General features: G+C 40.1%; 1 protein-coding gene across 8 annotated transcripts in view; it reads left to right on the forward strand.

Moving 5' to 3' along the window:
* Positions 1-23192, forward strand: part of gbf1 (golgi brefeldin A resistant guanine nucleotide exchange factor 1) — an 86698-nt gene that overhangs the window by 44660 nt on the left and 18846 nt on the right. For 2 of the 8 annotated variants that reach the window (XM_035172657.2, XM_047342440.1), the window contains exons 5-22: positions 3381-3499; positions 4355-4463; positions 4869-4929; positions 9181-9235; positions 12566-12713; positions 13226-13434; positions 14680-14863; positions 15027-15238; positions 15603-15701; positions 15827-16021; positions 16442-16634; positions 16782-16919; positions 16999-17090; positions 17197-17399; positions 17570-17693; positions 19400-19525; positions 21780-21862; positions 22436-22672. In XM_035172657.2, the coding sequence (XP_035028548.1) occupies positions 3381-3499; positions 4355-4463; positions 4869-4929; positions 9181-9235; positions 12566-12713; positions 13226-13434; positions 14680-14863; positions 15027-15238; positions 15603-15701; positions 15827-16021; positions 16442-16634; positions 16782-16919; positions 16999-17090; positions 17197-17399; positions 17570-17693; positions 19400-19525; positions 21780-21862; positions 22436-22672 (2587 nt within the window). Of the gene's footprint in view, positions 1-3380; positions 3500-4354; positions 4464-4868; positions 4930-9180; positions 9236-9266; positions 11288-12565; positions 12714-13225; positions 13435-14679; positions 14864-15026; positions 15239-15602; positions 15702-15826; positions 16022-16441; positions 16635-16781; positions 16920-16998; positions 17091-17196; positions 17400-17569; positions 17694-19399; positions 19526-21779; positions 21863-22435; positions 22673-23192 lie in introns of those variants that run through there. The other 6 variants (XM_047342441.1, XM_035172659.2, XM_047342439.1 and 3 more) reach the window with 5 other exon arrangements.

Genomic DNA, 23192 nt, shown 5'->3' on the forward strand with positions numbered 1-23192 from the left:
TAATTCCGCTGCAGTGATCACATGATCATGTTTACAGCACCCCCTGCCACGAACTCTTTTAACATCTTCGCCGGTGTCTTCTATGTGTATGACACCGCTTTTTCACCAGGATATTTTTGTTTTCTTTTTGTTTAATTTTGTTTTCATTTTTGGGTCTGTCACGTGTTAAGAAGCGTCATCAACACCCCCACTTGCTAAAGGTGAATCCAATAGGGATCCCCTGCTGTGTTTACCTATCGGATTTTCCTGACTTTCTACAGACTTTATACTGAACATATAGGGGGCCAGGTGGAGAAAATCGGCAGAAACCGCATTTGCGTTCAGGAGAAAATACGGACGATCTGCGAAGTTCATTACATGTCTGAAAGCAGCTTATGTGTGTCAGCCCTGTGATAGAATGGCGACCTTTCCAGGTTGTACTCATGCATAGTGTCAGCTGGGATTGGCTCCAGCTCCTGCAAGACCCTCAAGGATAAGTGGTATAGCAAATAAATGGATTAAATAATACACTGACAAAACTGTTCAAGCATTTTGGTGTAAGCCTTTCAGCAATAGCAATGACAGCAGCAGACTCTCTTTGAAAGGACACATGTGAATAAAAACATTTTTGAAAACGAAAAAAAAGATAAAGCTATGAAAGTAAAATGGTAAGAAAAGATAAAACAAAGAAAAAAATATTTTATATATATATTTTATTATTTGAACTCCACCAGATTTACAGGTAAAATTCATTTTACAGGTAAGAGGGAGGGAGCGGTGCTCTGCCTTTGTAGACGCTGGTATAATATCTTTTGTGGCTCTGGAGGTGCTCTTTTAAGTATGAGAAAGTAATCCAATGCTGTCATCAGGGTCATATTGGCCTTTATTTAATCTCCCCCTTGTGCCCTCCTTAGCTTAATGGAAATACAACAGAGAGTACCTCTTTAAGATATAATTATATAATAATAAGAATGGGATCGCAATCCAAGTTCTATATCGGTAATTCTCCCGGGACAATGAGTTGCTCAAAACCAAACCACAAGGAACACTCGTGTCTTCTTGTGTCACCACAGCAAATGATCTTTGAAAATCAGCAACCCTTCCAGACAGTCAAGAAAATCAAAACTTTAAATTGTATGCATACAGTGTATTAACCACCGCACACCGTTACTGTGGAGCTAAAACTGGGAGCAGAGCAGCCTGCCTGAAAGATGATCTTTTGCTATTCACAAGATGAACAGGTGAACAAACTAATTTTCTTCTCTGACCATGGAAAATGCAGCAGTCCCTTTGTTTGATTTCTAAAGATGTATTGGCCCTTATGCAGTGTGCAGCTTGAGAGCTTTTTGTGTGTCGCCCTCTTAAAAAGTCACTCTGCTCTTTCTCTTTCTCTTAACTCTCAATCACACCATGTCTTTGATTTTTGTGACCAGAGTTTGATATACTTAAACTTCTTTATGTGGCAGCTGGTTCAACCCCCTATTGACTTTGCCCACATACCCTCAGGCACGTACACACATGTTGAGCGTCTCCTCTCCTCTGCGTTATTTTAACAAGCCGCGGCCCCCTCCACCCAACCCCTCCTTTGGACACTGCTTGTGTAGACTTTGTGCCAAGAGAAGGATTAGTGTTTTATATCACTTATGACATTCTGCCGGGTCCCCCCATGGCTCCAGTTTCTGTGTCTGGCCATCGGATGTTTTCAGCACAACTTCCACGCTTGTTGTCGCCTGCGCCTCTAGAGGGATGCTGGCATTGCGGTGTCTCAACAGCCTTAACCACGTATAAACCAGTTCTCAGCCATTGACCTATTTTTTACTGATGTACTTTCAACTCCAGTTCGTCACAATGAGTAAAATGTCTCAACAGTTGCTAGGTTTCCTCAAGTAACTTAAAATATTTTAAGTCAACTCGTAAGCACATGCTCAAACAGAAAGCTGCAGTGTTACATTAAACCTATTTTTCCACACATCAATGTCTGTTGACAGGCTGCATTGTTGTTTTACTTGGGAAAATCTTCATCTGCAGCTCCTTCTCCCTCCATTCTTCCTCTGCCCTCTCTTCCCCCCCTCTGCTTATTAGTTAATGGATTACTGCTCCTGGGGGCGATGGGAAAGTAAAACAGGCTGGCTCCAGGCAGATAGCTGGCCAGCCGCTCAGGTTTCAAAAACACTGGCTCCTGTTGCTCTGACAGCCAGTTTGTCCCAGCCGGCCTCTAACAAAAGACCACATTTGGTCATTAGACCCCAGGCTTTGAGAAGACAATGTGGATGGACCACACGAGGCTTGTCTAGTTGTGTTTATGTGTTGAGCTGTTGGAGCTGTTCGTGCTTGCATAGTTGACCAACAATCCCTACAATCAGATGTTATACCTCACTCAGCCTACAGATCACACCATATCCATCTATGTTAAGTGCTAATTTCCGTTTGAGTGTGTTTCCACCACATGCAGCACAGGTAGAGCTAGTTAAACACTGCTCTACATTTTTACTGACACTGGATGGTGGAAATAAGTAGTCTGTCAATACTTGAAGGCGTCCTGTTCCACTGGGAGTCCACACTGCAGTCCCACCACCCTGCTCTGAACCCAGAGTCGTCTCTGAACAGATGACGTCTACATGGCAGCTGCAGATATTATCAGGCTGCTACAGTTGTTAATAGAGCTTTTAATGTAATGTTACTATAGAATTGTCTGTTATACTTTGAGTCTTTCATGGAGAGGTCACATAAAGTAGTATTTACACATTCCTGTGTAGGCTACAAGTAGATGCGTGCCACTCACTTTTTCTTAATGCCCAAGATAATCAATATGTCTTTATATATAGATTTAATGGCCACTTTATGAGGTACAGTTGTGAAATGTAATTTAATTCAATACAGGCCTGCAAATAACTATTATTTTGATTATAGACCTGTTTTCTTCTTTGGGGATTAATCGTATGGTCAGCAAATATTAAAAAAATGCACAACCCATAAACAAGTTCACAGGTGATGTCTTCACAATATCTTGTTTTGTCAAACCAATTGTCCAAAACCAAGAGGTATTTGGTTCATCACAGAAGAAATCATTCAAATTTGGGTATAGCTGGAATCAATTACCGAAATAGTCCTCCACTCCCTCCCCACCACATGTTAGGTATAATCTCAGAGAAAAACATTCAATTTAAACAGCTGTGACATTGTCACCACAACCTGAACATTATACGCTTTTTGGTTGCATCAAATATGTTGTACTTCGTTAATATGACCAGTTAATGTATTCCACACTTAAAAACACTGAAGTGTAGGGAAATCATCAATATGACTAGACTCATGTATCAAAACTGCTCTTGTATGTGTGGGAGTTTGAAAATTGGAGTCAGACCTTTGATAAAAACATTGTTTTTCTTGCTTACTCACAGATGCAAACCATGAAGCGGCAGCAGAGGCCATTGAGAACATGGCAGATGCCGTCACACATGCTAGATTTGTGGGAACGGACCCTGCCAGTGATGAAGTCGTCCTCATGAAAATTCTACAGGTACATCACAGCTTGTTTTATAGTTATTACAGTGGTCATGCTCTGACCTGTACTGTACTTATGAATCCAGTACAGTAGTGTCTAATAAATTACACACTTATGAAATTCATAGTTGAAGTTCTGTTGAGACTGTGGTTATTTAAGTTTATGATAATATAAATGAGTAAATATTAATATAAACAAGTAGAGCTGGGTAAAAGGGCTAATACATAGTTTCTCTTTTTTTCAATCTTTTCACAAAATCATGCCCAACATAATATTGATATATATTTTTGAAACAAACTTAACAACTTAGCAACCCATCATTAAATAACTGAAGTACACGTTTTTCAATCTCTTGTGTTCACAATGTTTATCAATGAGGTCTGTCTGTCTAATCTTTTATTTGCTGAATAAAAGACAAGAATGTAGCAGAGTACGTAGTTGAATAATTTCACTTAACAATTCCACAATGTAATTATTAACAAGTTTGTCATCTTAGGAAAATGCACAGTGTTTTCCTAAGATGACAAACTTGATGACTTGCTTGCAGCATGTGACAATGTGCATGCAGACTCCTGTAGTTAAGAGGGACACAGTGCAATTCACAGATGTTCACCTACATGCAGACTACCTGGAGACTGTAGCTCTGCAGTGATGCAGAGCCTCTAGTCCTCTCTCAGTTAATGCAATGCAGACATTACAGGTGTTTGGCTGAAAATTAGTTAGTTTGAAAAGAGTGAAAATAAGTTATTTTGAAGAGTAAAATAAAGCATTTTAATCTAAGATGTGCTTAGATTGAAACAGACAGAATGTTATCAACTTGGTTAGTGCATCAACTGCAGATTTTTGTACAGTTGTATTGTTCTGTTTAAGGTCCTGAGGACTCTGCTGCTGACGCCAGTCGGAGCCCATCTGACCAACGAGTCGGTTTGTGAGATCATGCAGTCCTGCTTCAGGATTTGCTTTGAAATGCGCCTTAGTGGTGAGTAACATGCAACACGTTCATGAACCACTATTTCTATCATATGTTTCACTTTACTTACAGTCACATCAACTCTGCTTACACAACATATTTTTTGCCATTCTGTAATGTATTGGTTTCCGGTCGAGCAGGGGGTCAAAACATGCAAATATATCTGGTAAACTAAATTTGATGGCTCATAAGATGATTAATGGGATAGAACTCCAATCAAAATATTTTTTGGGGACAATGGGTGTTTGCTCTTTCAGACTTTTCAACAATCATTTGTATTTTAATATTTATTGTTTGACATTTAGTTTCTTCTAAATGTCTGTGTCTGGTGGTCTCTCACTCTTAGTTCGACTGTTTCTTGCTTCCTAATTTCATTCTGCCTGGTTTTCATGTCTGTCTCCCCTGTGTTTGCAGACCTTCTCAGGAAATCAGCTGAACATACACTGGTTGACATGGTGCAGCTACTTTTCTCCAGGTAAATAAGTAGCATGGTGAAGGATGGATAAAGATTGTGGGTAGATGTGTTCAGTTCTACTTTAATGTGTTCACTGCTGAGGGGTTTAAAGCCAAGTTTATTCTCATATATGAAAACATTGTGCTTATTTAGGGACTGTTTTGTTGGCTGAACTATCTAATCTACTCATAAAGTGCAAGCAGCGATGATCAACTTACCATGTAATGGCCAAATATCAACATTTGAGGCCATGTCATGGATGTAAACACAATCTTCATCAAAAAAGCAATCATTTAGCTTTTAAATGTGGAGGTCTCTACATTGCGCCCACCGATTATTTAGTCAGTTTCATTAATTCTGTAAGAGCAATTTCATACTCCAAGTCTAAAGATATTTCACCACAGAACAAGAGCGGGCTGGACTGATGCATCACAGATTGGAGGTTTCCTGCATATATTTCTCTCTTAGGCCTCATTATTCCCCTTAAAGCTCATGAATTTCATTTTGCTCTGTGCTTAAGGTCAATGGACCACAGATTTACTAATGTCATAACATGATTTCTCCTTTGGCATTTAGCAGAAGAGCCTGACACACGCACATGCACACACATACACACACCATCTCCACAAACCCCATTCAGATGCATCAGAGTGCCAGTCACATTCGGTCGCAGACAAAGGGATGAGCCAAGAGAGCTGCACACCGTATGATCTGCATATAGATGAACTTGGTCTCTGCTTCAACAGCAAAGCTCCCAGCCCCATAAATACTAAGAAGCATATCTATGCGCACGCACACACACACGCACGCACACTCACACGCACACACACACACGCGCACAAGCACACACGCACACACGCACACAAGCACACAAGCACACACGCACACACACATTCCAAACTAGCATTGCCAACGATGCCAGACAGAAGCAATCAGGAAAATAAGCTACAAAAAAAAGCTTGTCTGCTCATCTGAATATGAAGGAGCAGACCTGGAGAACAAACAAAGCTCAAAATAAAGTTATGGTGTGATTCACCTCCTCTCTTATGCGTGTGTGTCACCACCAAGACAATTTGACACAGGATTTGTCATAAAGTGATGCTTCAATCCGGCTGACGTCCAGTGTTGGTTTTTGCCAAGCTTGTTACCATTCACTGATGCTGCCTCCAAGAATTCTTGGCCTGTTTTCATTTATTGGCAGGCCTCTTGTATGGCACCTTGTTATCATCAACTGTCATAAGATTTTACTGTGCATGTATAAAAACAGAAATGCCCGACAGCCAAACTCATAAATAGAGACATCCCTGCATGTGAACAGCAAACATACATATAAATGTAGTGTCATCTTGTTATTTCATCCTTCTGATACTGCTCTCTCTCGCTCGCTCGCTCGCTAGCTCTCACACACACACACACACACACACACACACACACACACACACACACACACACACACACACACACACACACACACACACACACACACACACACACACACACACACACACACACACACACGGCTCTTCATCTCATTTTGCTCATGTTCAACCCCCAGCCCCCTGACTTGTACACAGACCCTTTGAATGGGTCTGGGCCTCCCCCCGTTCCACCCCCACCAGACAATAATGAGCAGCAGCTCTCTTCAGCTCCTCATGAGGACTCTTAGATTGCCTGCTGAAAGTATTAGGCATGTTAATCTGTTGGACCCACAGATCATCCAATAATCATGCTCGCAAGACAACACTCTATTAACGCCGAGTTGATGTCAGAAGGGGGCTGCTGGCTCCTTGTGTGTGTGTGTGCGTGCGTGCGTGTCTGCGCGAATGGGGTGACATCTCATTTTCCAGCAAAGCTTAAGAGTACAAAGAATCCTATACTATCCTATCTTTGTGTAGCGCCCTGAGAACAGCAGCCAGCATTGCTCGTAAAATGCTGGAAAAGTTTATTTGTGGCTCAGGTAGAAAATGTTGAGATTATGACTGTGGTTTTGCCACTTAAGCAGTTTAGGACATGCTCTACAATGCTTTTCTACTAATTGTTTCATCTTTTTCGTGGGTAAATTTAGCTTCAGTGACGCGAGACTCACACCAGAAGGATATAAAACTGAAAATCAAAGCAGCAGAGGCAGATGTTTGCTGTCTTTAAGTAATTTATTGTGCAAAATGGCATACACAACACAATTGTGATAATGTAAGTAATGTTTCAGATTTTTGTGAAGCCTGATTACATGTTTGCACAAGACAGATTACTATACAACATTTAGCATACCTGTATCCCTAATTTTAAACGAAATAATCTGTGACTCCAGCATTGAGTAATTGATCATGCAATTGTTGAAAAAACTTGTGACAGACTTCAGTTTCTTCACAAATTATAAAGTGAATGAAGTCTTTTTTTAATTTTAAGATTTAAAAATGTCCGACACTTCATCTGTTGTCTTAGACTTGAGCATCGATCATGTCATGAAACAAACATGCAGTCATTTATTAGATACAGATTAGATACAAAGATATTTTAAGGTTTTGTCATCCCCTATGGCCTATAATGTAATATCACGAGCTAAGTTACCAACACTTACACAAAATTAGTTTACAGCAGTTTAACCAAACATTTGCTGTATATAAATAATGACATAATGGCCTTAACAAAGCTTTTTTTTTTATTTGTGTCAAGAAATAAGTGATAATTTTTGCAGCTCAGTTCAGATGTTCTACTACTTTTCTACTCAATTTTGGTGAAGATTAAATCCATCCATCGAAATATTTCCTGTTTTTTTTCTGCCTGCCTGCGTTTGTTTCTGTGTATTTCTGATGATCCTTTGAAAATGGTTTAGGATAAAATAGGATAAAACTTCAAGTCAGCAAATATGTGTTGCATTAAGTTGTGCTACATGATGAAATTAATTTGTTTGTTAATTGATTGAAAACAATTGAAGGCAGTGTTACTATATTACTCATATAAGATTTGTCCTTATTTGTCTTACTTAAAAAAGTGCAAGGACATGAGATCATTTAAGTATCATATGGAGTTACATCCTAAGATAATTTAACACTTAAATTAATAACAAGCATCAAAATACATTGAATTGAGTCTTTGAGTATAGTATTATTCGGATCCAGCAGTCCGAACCATAGAGCACCAGACTACTGGCACGTCGTGTCATGCTGGCAGCTGTGATTCAGGTTCTGTTGTTTCCCTCCTGATGTGCGCTGTGGATGTGTGTATCTGCTGTCAGTTCTCCCATTTTTTCCAAAATGACACCTCAATGCGCAGAAAGGATAGGGATGAGTTTTATGAAACACTGGGTCAGTGATACTGCTGACCGAGAGTCGTCAGCCTGATGCACCTGAATGAATGTAACTGACAACAGAAACCCTCATTGTTGTAGAGACATGAGCGTGTTTTAAGGTGAATCTGTCAGAGCCAGGACCAGTGGCACCACTCTGACCTTAATACATTTCAATAGTTCAATAGTTCAATCATGAAAACATGTTGTGTGTAAAACAACAAAACATTTGTATCTGGGCTTGGTGTGTAGAAGTCTTGATGAAGGAAAAGCTTGTTGCTTAAGTTTAAGTGCATCATGTTGGTATCACTTCTTAAAGTTCTTGCAGATTGTTTGTGTTTGTGGTTGGATTACTGTATATGGTTGTGTTACTGTATTACATCGTCCCTAAAATAAGGGGGGGACATAGATTTGAAATATGTGTAGGATCCAACATGTAGGCATATTGTGACTAAAACATACTAATTTGAATCATTGCTGTCTGTTGAAATTTTAGGAATGTAACATTATTAATGAAAGAAATGAATTAACGATGTGATATTTTATATTTATGTGAATCATATCAGATTTTATTATTTTGATCAATTTGACCGAAAGGACCCAGATTGTTGATATTGAGTAATACCCCTCTGTGGAGCATCTGCCATAAGTGAATGTTTGGACACTGGAAGTTTTCCTCCTGCATCGAGGTCACAACACGACATGTATTAAAAGCACAGTGTGGACAGTTGAACTGGAGTCAGTGAGTGTGGATCCAACTCCTTATGTTTGGACTGTGTTTAAACTGAGTACCAGTAAATATAGATTATAAAATAGCATAGAAGCAATTCACTGCTACTGATGTAATCTGAATGAAAAGCTAGTGTGTTTAAAAAATCATATTTGTTTGAAACGTGCACAGTTTGCAACTCTGTCTTAAATTTATTTCAGGGGGATGTTTTCCGCAGAAACTGTTTTTTCTAAGTTGTATGTTATTTTTCTTACAGACTCCCACAGTTCAAAGAAGAGGCCAAGAGTTATATTGGTGCCAACATGAAGAAGGTAACAGGACTGAGATATTGAATGTGCCTGCTTATTGTTATTGTTATTTTTTTTTTCTCCCTCATTTTTACTGTCTTGGGTTTTCTCATTATCATTGTGCTGTTTTTCTTTAGGTTTCTGTCTATGGCTGTAAAATACAGTTAATGATTTAATAGCATCACTTAAAAAACTAAGTAATATGAACATGTCCTAAAGACCACATCAGCCAAATAATCCCTGCACGTTGTCATCAGTGGTATTCTATTTACTTACAAACATCTTATCTAAAATGACCCTTAAAGATCAACGTCTGGATAAACCTATCCAGACCTATCCTGCTCCTGTCACCCTTTTCTGACTGTGTACCCTCCCCTCTCTTCCAGTCTTACTTTTGCCCTTTCAGTTCAGTTTTGCTTTTTGGAACATTTAGTGTTTGGTTTAAGTCGTCCATCTTTCTGTGTCTGCACGTTTCCCTTCCCACATGCCCAACACTGTATCCTGGACACTCAGGATCTCATTTGAGGAGAAGCACAAGTCAGAATTGTAGAGAGAGGGCTAGTTAAATAGTGCACTGCTAGTTCCATAGTGCACTGCCCACTGTCATAGTGCACTGCCGTTGACACAGGCAGGGCGAGTTTGGCTTCTTGGTGGGAGTGCATACAAGTGACTTCCTATTGAACTTTTGTCTCAGGTAAAAAATCATCACTGGATTAATTATTTTACATTTAAAAAAAGGTTCTCCTATTTTCTCCAAATTCTATCATCACCAGGGTTTACACCCAAAATGAAGGGAATGTCAACACTCCATTTAATTCTACAGCTGAATTAAAAAAAAAATTCATGTCACTGTTCTAAAGTCTCTCTGAAATGCAGGGAATGAGTAAGTCTAATAGAAGTATAGGTGAGGTAAGTTGAGGGACATGGCTGAAATCTGTGCTACTACACTTTATCAAAAACAAAATAAAATTTGAACATCACACACTGAACATCACAAAGTGGTAATTCAGTATTAGTGCCTGAAAAGCTAGTGAGTATGTACAGGTAAGTCAGTCATGTTTGGGAGGCTGGGCTGGAGGAAGTCTCAACTAGGACTGTTTGCATGGGAGACAGTCCCGGATGATTCACTTTAGGCTTTTTTCAATACCAATTATGCCAAGTTCAGACCTTAGTACTCTGGGAGTTTGAACTTAGAAAGGGGAACAACAGTGTTATTGCTAATATGAGCAACCCAACTCGGATTACATTTCATCACAGTTGTACCTGACTGAACTGTTTGTACATAAGAAACCCACAGAAGCAGTGCTGTTGGTAAACATTCAATAACTATTTATTATGGTTATCCTCGTCTTCTCAGACAAACTGGCAGTAACAAATATTATATTTCGCTCAAATGCTATCTTCTAAAAGGAATGTTATCATATAACAAAATGGTACAGACAACAGAGTGATGAATCGACAAAGGGTTAGCTGAGCCACTGAGATGAGATGTTCTCACATCTCCTAAAGACGCCAGACCAAATTTCCAAACAGGTATGATTTGGATAAACCTACCTCAGACTGAAATCTAAAATTACTTTCTCACCTGAAAAAACTGTTGTTTCTATGACTAATACTAATTACTCTACTCTAATACTAATGAAACAGGCTTCATACTATACGAATATAACTAAAATGGCTGCCATATTGCTATTATTAAATATATTATATTGTTGTTGAGCTGAGAGCATTAGTTCCAGCAGTTGCTGCTTTTTGCATGGTCTGTCTCTCCATCCACTCACTCTGCCTGTTCATCAGCTTGCTGCCCATTCTTTAGTGATTGGAGCAAATATGGCTGTGTATGTGTATGTGTGTGTGCGTGTGCGTGTGTGTGCGCGCTTGCATGTGTGTGTGTGTGCGCACTTAAAACCCTGTGAGCTGTTTGGGTCCCACTCTCCCACCATTAAGCGTAAACATGTATGCCTGAGTGTGTTGGTCCCACTGCTGACATGTTACCCATCACTAATCACGGGCACCTGCCCGCTCCCCTTCTCTTCTGAGGCTTACAATATCTTGTGGAAAAACAAACGAGTGCAGGTAAGGAAGATAACTTCAAGTATTAGGGCTGGAGAATCTCTTCCTGTAACCTTTCCCCTGTCCTTCTTTAAAGACCACTCACTAACCTTCCACCCGTGAGACTGTAAACGTGGCTAAAAGCAGGAACTTGACAAGTGTTTTAAGAAATAATCATCTCATATAAAACAACATAGGGTCTAATGTAGTTAAATTCTGAATGGTCTTTATCATGTTAAACATAGTTCACTATGACAAGTCTGTGCTTGTGAGTGCTCTCATTACATTTGTAATATTATTGAATTTTGTCCTCTTTTATTTTTTACAAACTCATGCATATGTCTAAGCCTCTGCATGTCATGCCAGCCATAAGCCCTTTCATCTTTTGCTCGATCGAGCATGCCTCAGTATTTTTTTAAAGAATAGATTACATCACAAAATAGATTTAAGAGTGTCTGAAACTGTAAATGTTTTGCATAAGTAAATACAACCCTCACAATGATGAAGCAGAACCTTTTAAAATTCAGTAACAGTAACCCACATCAAATCATAATCAGTGGCTGAGGCTCTTCTTGGTGCACAATGTTCATGTATATGCTATGCTGTTTTTGTTCTGTGCATTGTGTTATGAATTTATGATGCTGTGTTCATTTCAGGCTTTGATCAAATAGGTTCCTCTCTGCACCTCACTCAGTATCTTCACACAGTTACAGTACATCATCTCTCAGGGAACACCTAAACAGAGGGGTTTTATTTTAGATTTCATCATGTGCATCTGCTCTTTTGTTCCAGGCATATTATACAAGACAATTAGACCAGGGGTGTGTTTGCTCCAGTTATTTAAATTAGCTTCTATGACCATAATTAACTATAGAGTTTAGTATAGTGCAATAAATTATAATTAAAGACAAATTATTTTGAGTCTCCCTGAGGCAGTTCAGTATGTAGAAGTGTTAATGCTGTGGAAGGTAAAATATGCATCCGTTTATATGAGTGAGTCCTTTATTTCAAACAACACACTGATTTAACATTGCACTCCTATAAACATTGTATGGCTCATGATGGATAGTTTAAAACTAAAGTTAGAACCTTTAGATTTGCAGCAAAACTAGAGGCATCGTTTTTTGTCCAAACACTATTCTTCCTTATCAAAGCCTGACTGCATTACCTATAATGCAATTTGACGGTTAACATTTATCGGTGTGTTGGGCACAGTGTGCCAGTAGTGGAGAGATAAGGAGATTGCTACAGAGGTCTGCTAAACCCAGGACTTTCTCAGTGATGTGCTCTTGTTTCCTGTAGTTGAAGATGCGTGCCGGTGGAATGAGTGAGTCGTCCAAATGGAAGAAGCAGAAGCGCTCGCCGAGGCCGCCTCGACACATGGTCCGAAGTCCCTCTGGTCAGATGGACCCAGCCCAGTCCAGCACCCTCAGCAACAACAACCTTTCAGGTGAGAGACACTCCGTTTTAATGATACACTCACAACCATCAGTGGTCACCTAAGTGGAGGCTGATGAAGTCAAAATCTGCAAGTTGTCTTCTGTTAAAGATTCTGGTCGGGTAAAAATCAGACAGTGAAGAATTGTATAATATTGATGCTGTTTTCTGGGTTCCTTGGTGGACCTTATAAATGCAGATGATTTTACCCAATGGAAGAAGCTGCACGTGAAAAACAACAGAGAAAAAAAACAAAGAGAAGTGAATTTTGAAAGGTGGAAAAAGAATCAAGGTTCAAAACAGATACAAGCTGACCTCAAAGATCAAGGTTCAACAGCAATTATTGAAATAGAGACTTAAAAATTTACTGGAGTTTGATAAATTACAACTTTCAACTTATTAATGGAATATGTGTATTTAGACTTGAAGGTTATCAACACTTTCAGCAAATTCTCTACATTTGTGCACATGGATATATGCTGAGACGTGCAATTTTACACCATCAAATCATATCTCTTTTGTTAGGTGGCGTCCCGTTCATTGAGCAGGGCCTGTCTGCCTCTAGCTTACCAGCCTCAGACAGTGCTGGCTCATCCATTTCCAGCCCTACGACCACAGATAGTGGCCTGGACACCTGCTCCAAAGCCACCTCCAGAGAAGACCTGTCTGACCTGGAACAGTGCAGCTTGTCTGCAAACACCCTGGGCCCTGAGCCCAGCTCTCCAGATGCACACGTAAGACTTGTAATATACAGCACTTTTTTTTAAAGATTTTGAATCGTCACGTTGATCTAAATTGATATTAAATTCATTATTTACACCAAGGTAATGTAGTAACAGGTAGCACAGGAGATAGCCGTTTGCCTGTTGAAGCTGGCAGTTGAAGAGTAAGAGGCTGGAATCTGCCAGTTTGTCATAATGAATAAATCCTCACGTGTATCAGTGGCGTCAACTGGTAACTTTCTGCAAAATGCTAACAGCTAACTGCTACTGTCCGGGGGCTGCAGAATAAAAGCACCAATGGTTCTTCTTTGAATTATTTCATTCACATTACTTTATTAAACTTAATTATTACACTACTTTATTTCACTTTATTTAAATGTATTACATGGTTACTTACCATCGTTACATGGTCATTGTACTTAATTTAACTTTATCAGAACTGTACTTTATTTAACTAGATTTACATATATGGTTAATGTTGTGGCTTTGGCTGAGGGGTAGAGCGGTCGTCCTCCAACCAGAAGGTCGGTGGTTCAATCCCAGTCTTTCCCGTCTGCATGCAGAAGTGTCCTTGAGCAAGATACTAAACCCCTAATTGCCCCTAATAGAAAAAAATATATGCACTGTATGAATGTATGTGTGAATGGGTGAATGACAATAAACTGGACTGTAAAGTGGTCATCAAGACTAGAAAAGCTTTATAAAAATACAGACCATTAGAATTTGTACACTGTTTACATTTATTACAGTAATCTAATTAACTTTATTTCATTATTTTGCAGTACTGTATTTAACTTAATATAATTGCTCTATTTAACTTTGTTCATATGTACTTCAAGTAATGTTATTTAGTACTGTATTCAACTTTATGATAACTGTAATGTATATTACCACTGTACTGCATTCAGCTTCATTCTAACTGTTGTTTTTATTAGCACAGTACTGTATTTAACTAACAGGTAGAAGACTTCTATGCGGGCCAAGGACTTAGTGAGCTCTTAGAGTTGATCCGAATGACAGATTCTTCATTAGCATGGCTTTAAAACGGAGCCAAGAGGTTTATGGCACTGATGCCATGGAAATAAAACACAGAAAGACTGACTGACATGTGATATGCATTCTTTTGAAAATATGACTCGTGATATATTGTTACTGACACCAGTGTGTAAACCCAAGTGACATCTAGTGAGACCCTGGTATGTGACTTCAACTTTGATGATGATCTATGATTTGTGTTCTGTTTCCATTTGTGTCTAGTCGGAGGGCAGTCAAGTTGAACCATCTCAGTCGGCCTCAGTGGAATCTATCCCTGAGGTTCTGGAGGACAAAGACTCCATTACAGAGCAGTCGGACAGTACCTCTGTCCATGATATGGACTATGTCAACCCCCGAGGAGTCCGTTTCACACAGTCCACACAAAGAGATGGTATGGATATTGAAGGTTTTTATGTTTCTATTTTACTTGTATCTTCATACCACTCTTCCTTAGAATGAGAGGGTTAAGCAAACATTACAACAGAGCTAAACAGTCTGTGCATAGTTCAGTTTCTTTACATGTCAGATCTTCTTTTCCTTAATCTCCATCCTCCGTTTGCCTCCTTTAGGAGCATCTCTCATCCCTTATGGCCTCCCATGTCTAAGGGAGCTTTTTCGCTTCCTGATCTCACTGACCAACCCCCATGACCGCCACAACACTGACGCAATGATGCACATGGGCCTGCAGCTGCTGACTGCTGCACTTGAGTCAGCACACATTGCTAACTACCAGTCGTTACTAGGACTAGTCAAAGATGAGCTCTGCAGACATCTCTTCCAGGTAAAATAGCTGACACTTCTATGGAATGTTAAATATGTTTAAATTCATCATCTCTGCAAGTCTTTGCTTTGAGTAAGATTTTCAAGATATTGAGGTGTATGTTGGCCACTTCTAAACTTAGTTTTGTGCCATCCATTAGTTTGTCTGTGAAGAAACTGAAAGAGGATGATTGTAAATAATTTTGCCCTCAGTCTTTTTATTACAAGTCAAAGTATGAGCAAAAATCCAGTAACATTAAATGAGTGAGTTAGCATCGGGAACAAATCAAAAATAATATTTGTAGAAAGCTTGACTGATCGTCTGTTTCAAAATTTGTAATTATTTGCTTTACTGTAAAGTATTTTTGTTGATTTCTATGTTTTAGTTGCTGAGTGCTGACCGTATGAACCTGTACGCTTCCTCCATACGAGTTTGCTTCTTGCTTTTTGAAAGCATGAGGTTACATCTCAAGTTTCAGCTCGAGGTAACACGTTATTATCAGTACTTCTTTCTCATGAATATATCTTTATGTTTAATTGTCAATTGACACACTATATGGTAAAATTGATCCTGAATGCCTAATCATTACCCTGTGTGCTGAACTGGCAGATGTACCTAAAGAAAATGATGGACATCATCACATCAGAGAACGTTAAGATGCCATATGAGATGAGGGAGATGGCTCTGGAGGCTCTCGTGCAGCTGTGGAGGATCCCCAGCTTTGTCACTGAGCTGTACATTAACTATGACTGTGACTTTTACTGCTCCAATCTGTTTGAAGACCTCACTAAACTGCTGTCCAAGGTAGCCTTCCCTTATTGGATCACTTCTACATATAGTAATGATGAAAACATCATAAATTCTTATGGGAATCCCTTTTAGATAGGCCAAACTGATCCAAGTGCATTGTTTTATATTGTTTAAACAGTTTGTTCATAATGGATCTTAAATAATTTACCTTACAGTTCATAAAGTCTTAAATTGAATGTGGTGAACAATGCAGAAGCTGTTTTTTATTTATTTATTATACAACACTGTTTGTCCTAAGTGCAATTATCAATCAGACAAATGTCTTAAAATATCAGTCTGGCTTTAATGAAAAGGCATTATCCTTGTTTTCATGTGTATTGCATTTGTATTCTATTGTTACATGTCAAATGAATTATGAAATGTTGTTGATTTGTTATTTTGAATGAAAATAGTTTTTCCGTCCTCTTTCTACAGAATGCGTTCCCAGTGTCAGGGCAGCTTTACACAACGCACCTCCTGTCGCTGGAGGCTCTCCTCACGGTGATTGACAGCACTGAGGCTAACTGTCAGGCCAAAGTGCTCAACAACACTGCTCAACAAGAGCAGTCAGAAACACTGCTGGCAGAGGGAGAAGGTTCAAGCAATAGTGGACCAGACACTACAACTGGTATATTCACCCCTGCAGACATCTGACTGTTGCATAAATGTTTTTTCTTTAGGCCTTTACAATGCTTAAATAATAAAGATATAAAATAATGTCACAAATGTCTTAAATCTGTAGCTTTAACAAAAACACAATTATTTCTGTTTTCAGATCTTAACAGACTTGGCAGTACCAATGGTTTGAGTCTTCCACAAGCTCCGAGTGCACCAGTATGTCCACCAACCAGTGGTCATCTGATGGCAGAGGCGATGAAACTGGGCAGACAGGACCAAGGAGACAATGATGCTGGTGAGTCTTTGATCTGAGTCACTTTTTTACCTTTAAATCTTCCTCATCATTGGAAGTTTAACCTCATTTCATCTTTAAGCAGCTGAGAAGAGAGCACCGAAGAAGCCTCAGCGTTTCTCATCATGTTTACCCGATTCCCAAGAATTGATGGAAATTAGAACAAAGAAAAAGGTAAGTGATTGTGACCGACATAGGTTTGTCGTAACATTTCACATCCACAGCCAGTTATGAAATCTACAACTGCACCTTCATGATGAGTTTCTTGTTGTGTGTCCAGCTGCTAATCACAGGCACAGAGCAGTTTAACCAGAAGCCCAAGAAGGGAATCCAGTTCCTGCAGGAGAAAGGCCTCCTCAGTAGCCCCATGGACAACAACCAGGTGGCGCAGTGGCTCAGAGAAAACCCCCGACTGGACAAAAAGATGATTGGAGAGTTCATCAGTGACCGCAAGAACATGGACCTCCTGGACAGCTTTGTGAAGTACGATGAAATTCCAGCGCATGTGCATGTGTTGATCATTTAGAAGATTATGTACCCTCTTCTCATAAAGGGTGCAGAGAGTTTGGTTTCCAAGGTGCATTGTTGAATTTACTATTACTGATAAACAATGCTTAGAGAGCTTATTTAACTAATATGAATCCTTTTCACAGCACGTTCACCTTCCAGGGACTTCGTATTGATGAGGCCCTGCGTCTCTACCTGGAGGCCTTTAGATTACCTGGAGAGGCTCCAGTCATCCATAGACTCATGGAAACCTTCACAGACAACTGGCATGTAAGACACATTTTCTCAGCCTTGACTGTTATACGGTCACTGAGTGCTTTATAAGGAACACCTTTCCAACTACTTATTCAAAGAATTATCCTATCCGCCAATCATGTAGCAGCAGTGCAAAACATTAACTCCTGCATTTACAGGTCAGGAGCTTCACTTAATATTCCCAGCAAACATCAGAATAGGATCTTAGTGATTTTGAGTGTGACAGGATCGTTGGTTAGAGTATCTCTGAAACTGCTGATATCGTGAGATTTTCATACACAACAGTCTGTAGGTTTTTTTTCTCAGAATGGGGAGACAAATAAAAGCCTTCCAATGTGTTGAGAGGTCAGAGGAGAATGGTCAGACTGGCTGGAGTTGACAAAAAGACTGTGATAACCACTCTTTGCAACTGTGTTGAAAAGAGAAGCATTAACAACTCGTCCAACCTGGAGATGGATGCTCGCCAACAGCAGAGACCACATCAAAATGGATATTGAGCCATTGTGAATTTTCAATACGCATCGCATTTAAGGCATTTTGAAAAATGGCTGCTAGTAACTGCTATTGTCAAAACAATGTCGTTATCAGCAATGGATATTATATGATATTGAAAACACAATTAGTTGAATTTATTAACCATACTTGGTGATCGCCATTTGGATAATACATGCAGTTGCTGGAAATTCAAAATGGCTGCCATTTTTCAAAATGGCCACTGTGACGGGTATGTCAATTTGAAAGCAAAAACGTTGAGCAAGAGTCTGGATGATATCCACAACTTTTCTTCACTTGCACAGTCTCCTCGTCACCCTTGTTATTGACACACAGCTCCACCTCAACCTTATCTGTAACTCCCCGTCAGCTCTGAGCCATATGTGAAACAGACTGTTTATTGCGCATGAACTAACAAACAGCACAAGAAACATTAAATTTATCCAATCACTTTTGAACCCTTTTAAGTTGGGCAGTTTGTTTTTACAGGGCTGTATCTCCCACACAGATCTTTCTATGTCGATGTAAACCTTGCACACAAACAAACAACCTTTTTCCCATCTAGTAAAGCCAGCCTGCTCAAATGGTCTTTTCCATCATCAGATACTTCTAGCTATTATAAAAGTGTTGAAGTGATAAATCAAACACTGTCACATGATGAACCCTCTAAATTATTGTAGTAGGATGACATAAGTGTTAAGACTCACACACACACACACACACATGGTGGTGGACAAAGGAAAAACTACAGGGGAAAACATCTGACTTCTAAAAATAGCTGTAGGAGCCATGTGACCTGGAAACTAATCATAGTAAAGGTCTTTTCTTAGGCTGACCACATACACACATATAGCAGCCTTGAATAAGTTGATGAGTAATTTTAGACAGTGACACTGTCAATGAGATTTCCACTCTGTGGGGTCACTGTGATGTCAGCACGATGTGCAAGGTGAGATTCAGTCTAGATTATAGACGACATGACTGCTCCCCAAAAGTGAAGCCAAATTGTCTCAATCGCCACCTGGTGGCTGGCTTCAGTGTAGGTCATAAATCCCTCCTCCACCATGTCAATCCCTAGAACTACTATTGTTTAAACTCTGGCACCAACTGAGCAAGATGGTGGCATTTGCATCCAGGATATGTAGTCTATGGTTAAGACACAAGGAACCTCAGATGATGTATAATTTATTCTGCATTATATTTTGTCTCCTGTATTTGTGTGTTCATAGAAAGTGAACGGCTCTCCATTCATGAGCAACGATGCAGGCTTTTCCTTGGCCTATGCTGTCATAATGTTGAACACTGACCAGCATAATAACAATGTCCGCAAGCAGAACATCCCCATGACTGTAGAGGTGAGTTATATCTATTTGTGCTCTCTGTGTCTGTGTGTGTGTGTGTGTGTGTGTGTGTGTGTGTGTGTGTGTGTGTGTGTGTGTGTGTGTGTGTGTGTGTGTGTGTGTGTGTGTGTGTGTGTGTGTGTGTGTGTGTGTGTGTGTGTGTGTGTGTGTGTGTGTGTGTGTGTGACATCAACAGGCCATGTTGTAGGGCCATGCATCTGATGCAGCTATAGACAGCATCCGACCCCTTTCAGGTCAGCTGGCCACACCGCTCCAGCTGCAAAAAATGGCAGCCGACTCCCGTCAACCTATCTGCCAGAAACAGCCCCAGCCCCTTTGACAATGGCGGATAACGTCACAACACCACATCTCTCTGACAATTACAGACCACACCCATTATAATGGGAATAGAACAAACAAACACAGGCCTTGCATCACTCACACATCCATCTCCATGCAAATTGGTGTCATCAACAGCTTTCCGTGTAACTCCTTTGTAATGAATAGGTACGCCACTGAAAAAGTTTTAACAGTTCCAATTCATGCTGCTGTCCAAAATTACCATGACAGCAGCATGAATGAAACTCCATACAACTCACTTATATTTTATTTTCAGAGAAGAAAAAACGATAAACAGATCTATCTGAGAGAGAGAGAGATTTTTTTTACTATGTCAACATGGTAAACAAATTGATATGCACCTTGTTACTTTGCAGGTTTATTCTGTATATTCCTCAAAAGGGGAAGCTATAAACTGCACTGTATTTATATGCAGTGAGCCCCACATGTCTGAGACCACATTCCCATTCTAGTGAATGCATACGTGGTCTCAGACTTTTGGGCCCCACTGTATCTATTTTCTTCCTCTCAATGCGGCAGGGCCCCATTTGTGTCTGATAGTATGACATTCCCCTGTGAGTGCTAGAATTTGCACTGGTGCGACTTGGCGGCTCAGAAAACCCGCAGCCAACAACTGTAGCCAGTGGTGGTCTGTTTGAGAGGTGAACTCATCCTACACAGGCGGCATGGGGGCAGGGGGGGGACATGGGGTCTCTCTCTCTCTCTTCATCTACCGTGTCTGTTATTTCTCTCTTTGATTGACAGGGGCTGAAGACTAAACAGAGCGTCTGCTGTAGCTTGTGAACAGATTGTGGGTCGTCCACTCTCTCTGACAAATGATTGCAAACACTTGCATTCTCTGTCTCTCAGTCTCACTTCTGTGAGCACATAATTTGTTCAATTGGTCTTTCTTTAGTCAAATCATACTTCTTTCTATAGCCAGTGCTGTATGTTTTTTTTAAATGATCCCTACACATTCCCAATAAGTCAGTTGCAGTTTGTTTAAAAAAAAAAAAGGTTAGATCATTACTGGGCTCAGGACGACAGAACAGGCAGGGACTTACACAAAAGTTTTCAGAGGGCGAATAAAAGTCACCTAGCACTTGAGTTCCTTAGCAGCTTGAAATGTGTAGCGTTCACCACAGCATGTGTGAATCACTGTGTCTAAATCAGGTCTTTTCCCCAAGGATTTTACAATGATATGACATGTTATGAGTGAGGTACAGGTGAGGTCAGGGGTATAATGTTCATTGTGTCCATAAAATACACCATGCTGCTCGTTTTGGCAGCCTGTGCGTTGGCGAGAACAGCAGCTGTTCTGAGAGCTGCTGTCTGACAGCGTGACTGTGTGTGTGTGTGTGTGTGTGTGTGTGTGTGTGTGTGTGTGCGTCTAAGAGAGGGAGAGAGAGAGAGCGAGTTGGAGACGCTGCGTGTCTCTGATAGAAGCATGACGAACAGAGGAGTGATCTCAGTAGCCTCCTGCTCCCTCTGTCTTTCTCTGCTGGTGTGACTTCTCAGTGTGTTCCTGCTGAGAAGCTCCTGTTTCTCCTCTTTATACCTGCCAACAGGACAAGCCAAGCCAAGACATTAAACTGAGCCTTGAGTCTGTCAGTCATCACCGGCTGGTTATGTTTATTTATAGGAGTAATCCTTGTTTTCCTAAAGCTTTAACTAAAGTGTATTAAGTGACACATAATGAGTGTGTTCTCAGCCAAGGCCCTTTTAATTGTTGATTTGCTGCTCAGTTAACGAAGCACTGAATGACAGAGACTTGGCTGCCTGAGCTAAGCTCCCATGTTGAGATGCATTGACTGACATGTTGATGGTGGAGACGGGCACGTGAGGTGTTCAAGTCAACTTTCTGCCAGGACCCAAAGGTTGATGGTTCCAATAACTGCTGTGTTTTTTTTTGTTTTTTTTTTCGAAACAGCAATACAAGAAAAATCTTAAGGGAGTAAATGGAGACAAAGACTTTGACCAGGACATGTTGGAGGACATCTACAACGCTATCAAGTAAGCTCACCTGACGTCTGTTAGTCTGCATATGTCATAAAGCTCCAAAATAATTTCACATTCCATAGTAAACTTTTTTTAGATTGTTTGTTTAATTTAAAAATATGTAATGTAATTCAAGCTAATATTAAGAAAATCTGCCAATGGTGCTCTGATGTGGTGACTATAATTTTAATTTGACTTCATTCATTGGGGAATTTATTTAGATGGGACTTGAGAGAGGCATAGTTGGATGTGTGATTCCTCTCTGTCTTATTTTGGGGGTTTGGGGGTTGCACAAAAATGCATCATCATACTTCCTCCTATACTGAATCTGTAGGTGAGTGGAGCTCAGTTTCACCACATGAAAACTGTAAAACCATAAAACACAGCAACATCACAAAACAGTAAAGCAAAACTCAGAATGTGTAGATCTACATCTACATGCATGCGCACCAAAATATATATTGGCAACAACAGAAAGGTAGTGATAAAAACAGTTGCTCACATCAGTTGCTCTATGTGGACACTAAGCTTTTCACTCGTAAGCGAACTTGAGCTGACGTTACAGCTGAGATGCTTTTCCCTCTGCAGGAATGAAGAGATTGTGATGCCAGATGAGCAGACAGGTTTAGTGAAGGAGAACTACGTATGGAGCGTGTTGCTACACCGCGGTGCCACACCTGAGGGTTATTTCCTCCACTTGCCACCTGGCAGCTACGACCATGACTTGTTCACCATGACCTGGGGTCCCACCATTGCTGCCCTCTCCTACGTCTTTGACAAGAGCCTGGACGACAGCATCATCCAGAAGGCCATCACTGGCTTCAGGTACACAATATATACTTTGAATAAGGATTTAAAAGTACAGCCAGAGATGTCAGTCCAACTCCTATTGTTCTCGAACATGATATCATTGGATTTAGTGACAGATTACTGTGCCTCATAATTTTCTGTTTGCTCATTACGCTGTTGGTAGAGGTCACAATTCATTCATACATTCATCATTTCAAAATGACTGCACACTATTTAATATATAAATGCTGTATTTCATTTAAGCGGCTTTCAGACATGCACTGAACTCGGCAGATAGAAATTCAGGAGAATCAGATGTGTGAACACCACAAGCGACTGGGGGGTCAATGAAGATTCTAACGCATGACAGAAGCAAAAAGAAAAACAAACAAAAAGAAAACAATTATCTCCTGGTGAAAAAGCGGTGTCAGAGTAGAAGACAGTGATGAAGATGTCAAGAGAGTTTCATCTCAGATATCTACAGAAATCTATTCAGTTCAAATGGCTGGTTTAAATATTTCAGGAGTTTATAAAGGGGATTATTAGGTTTGGGTAC

The sequence above is a fragment of the Hippoglossus stenolepis genome, chromosome 12, assembly GCF_022539355.2.
Source record: "Hippoglossus stenolepis isolate QCI-W04-F060 chromosome 12, HSTE1.2, whole genome shotgun sequence".
Taxonomy (NCBI): domain Eukaryota; kingdom Metazoa; phylum Chordata; class Actinopteri; order Pleuronectiformes; family Pleuronectidae; genus Hippoglossus; species Hippoglossus stenolepis.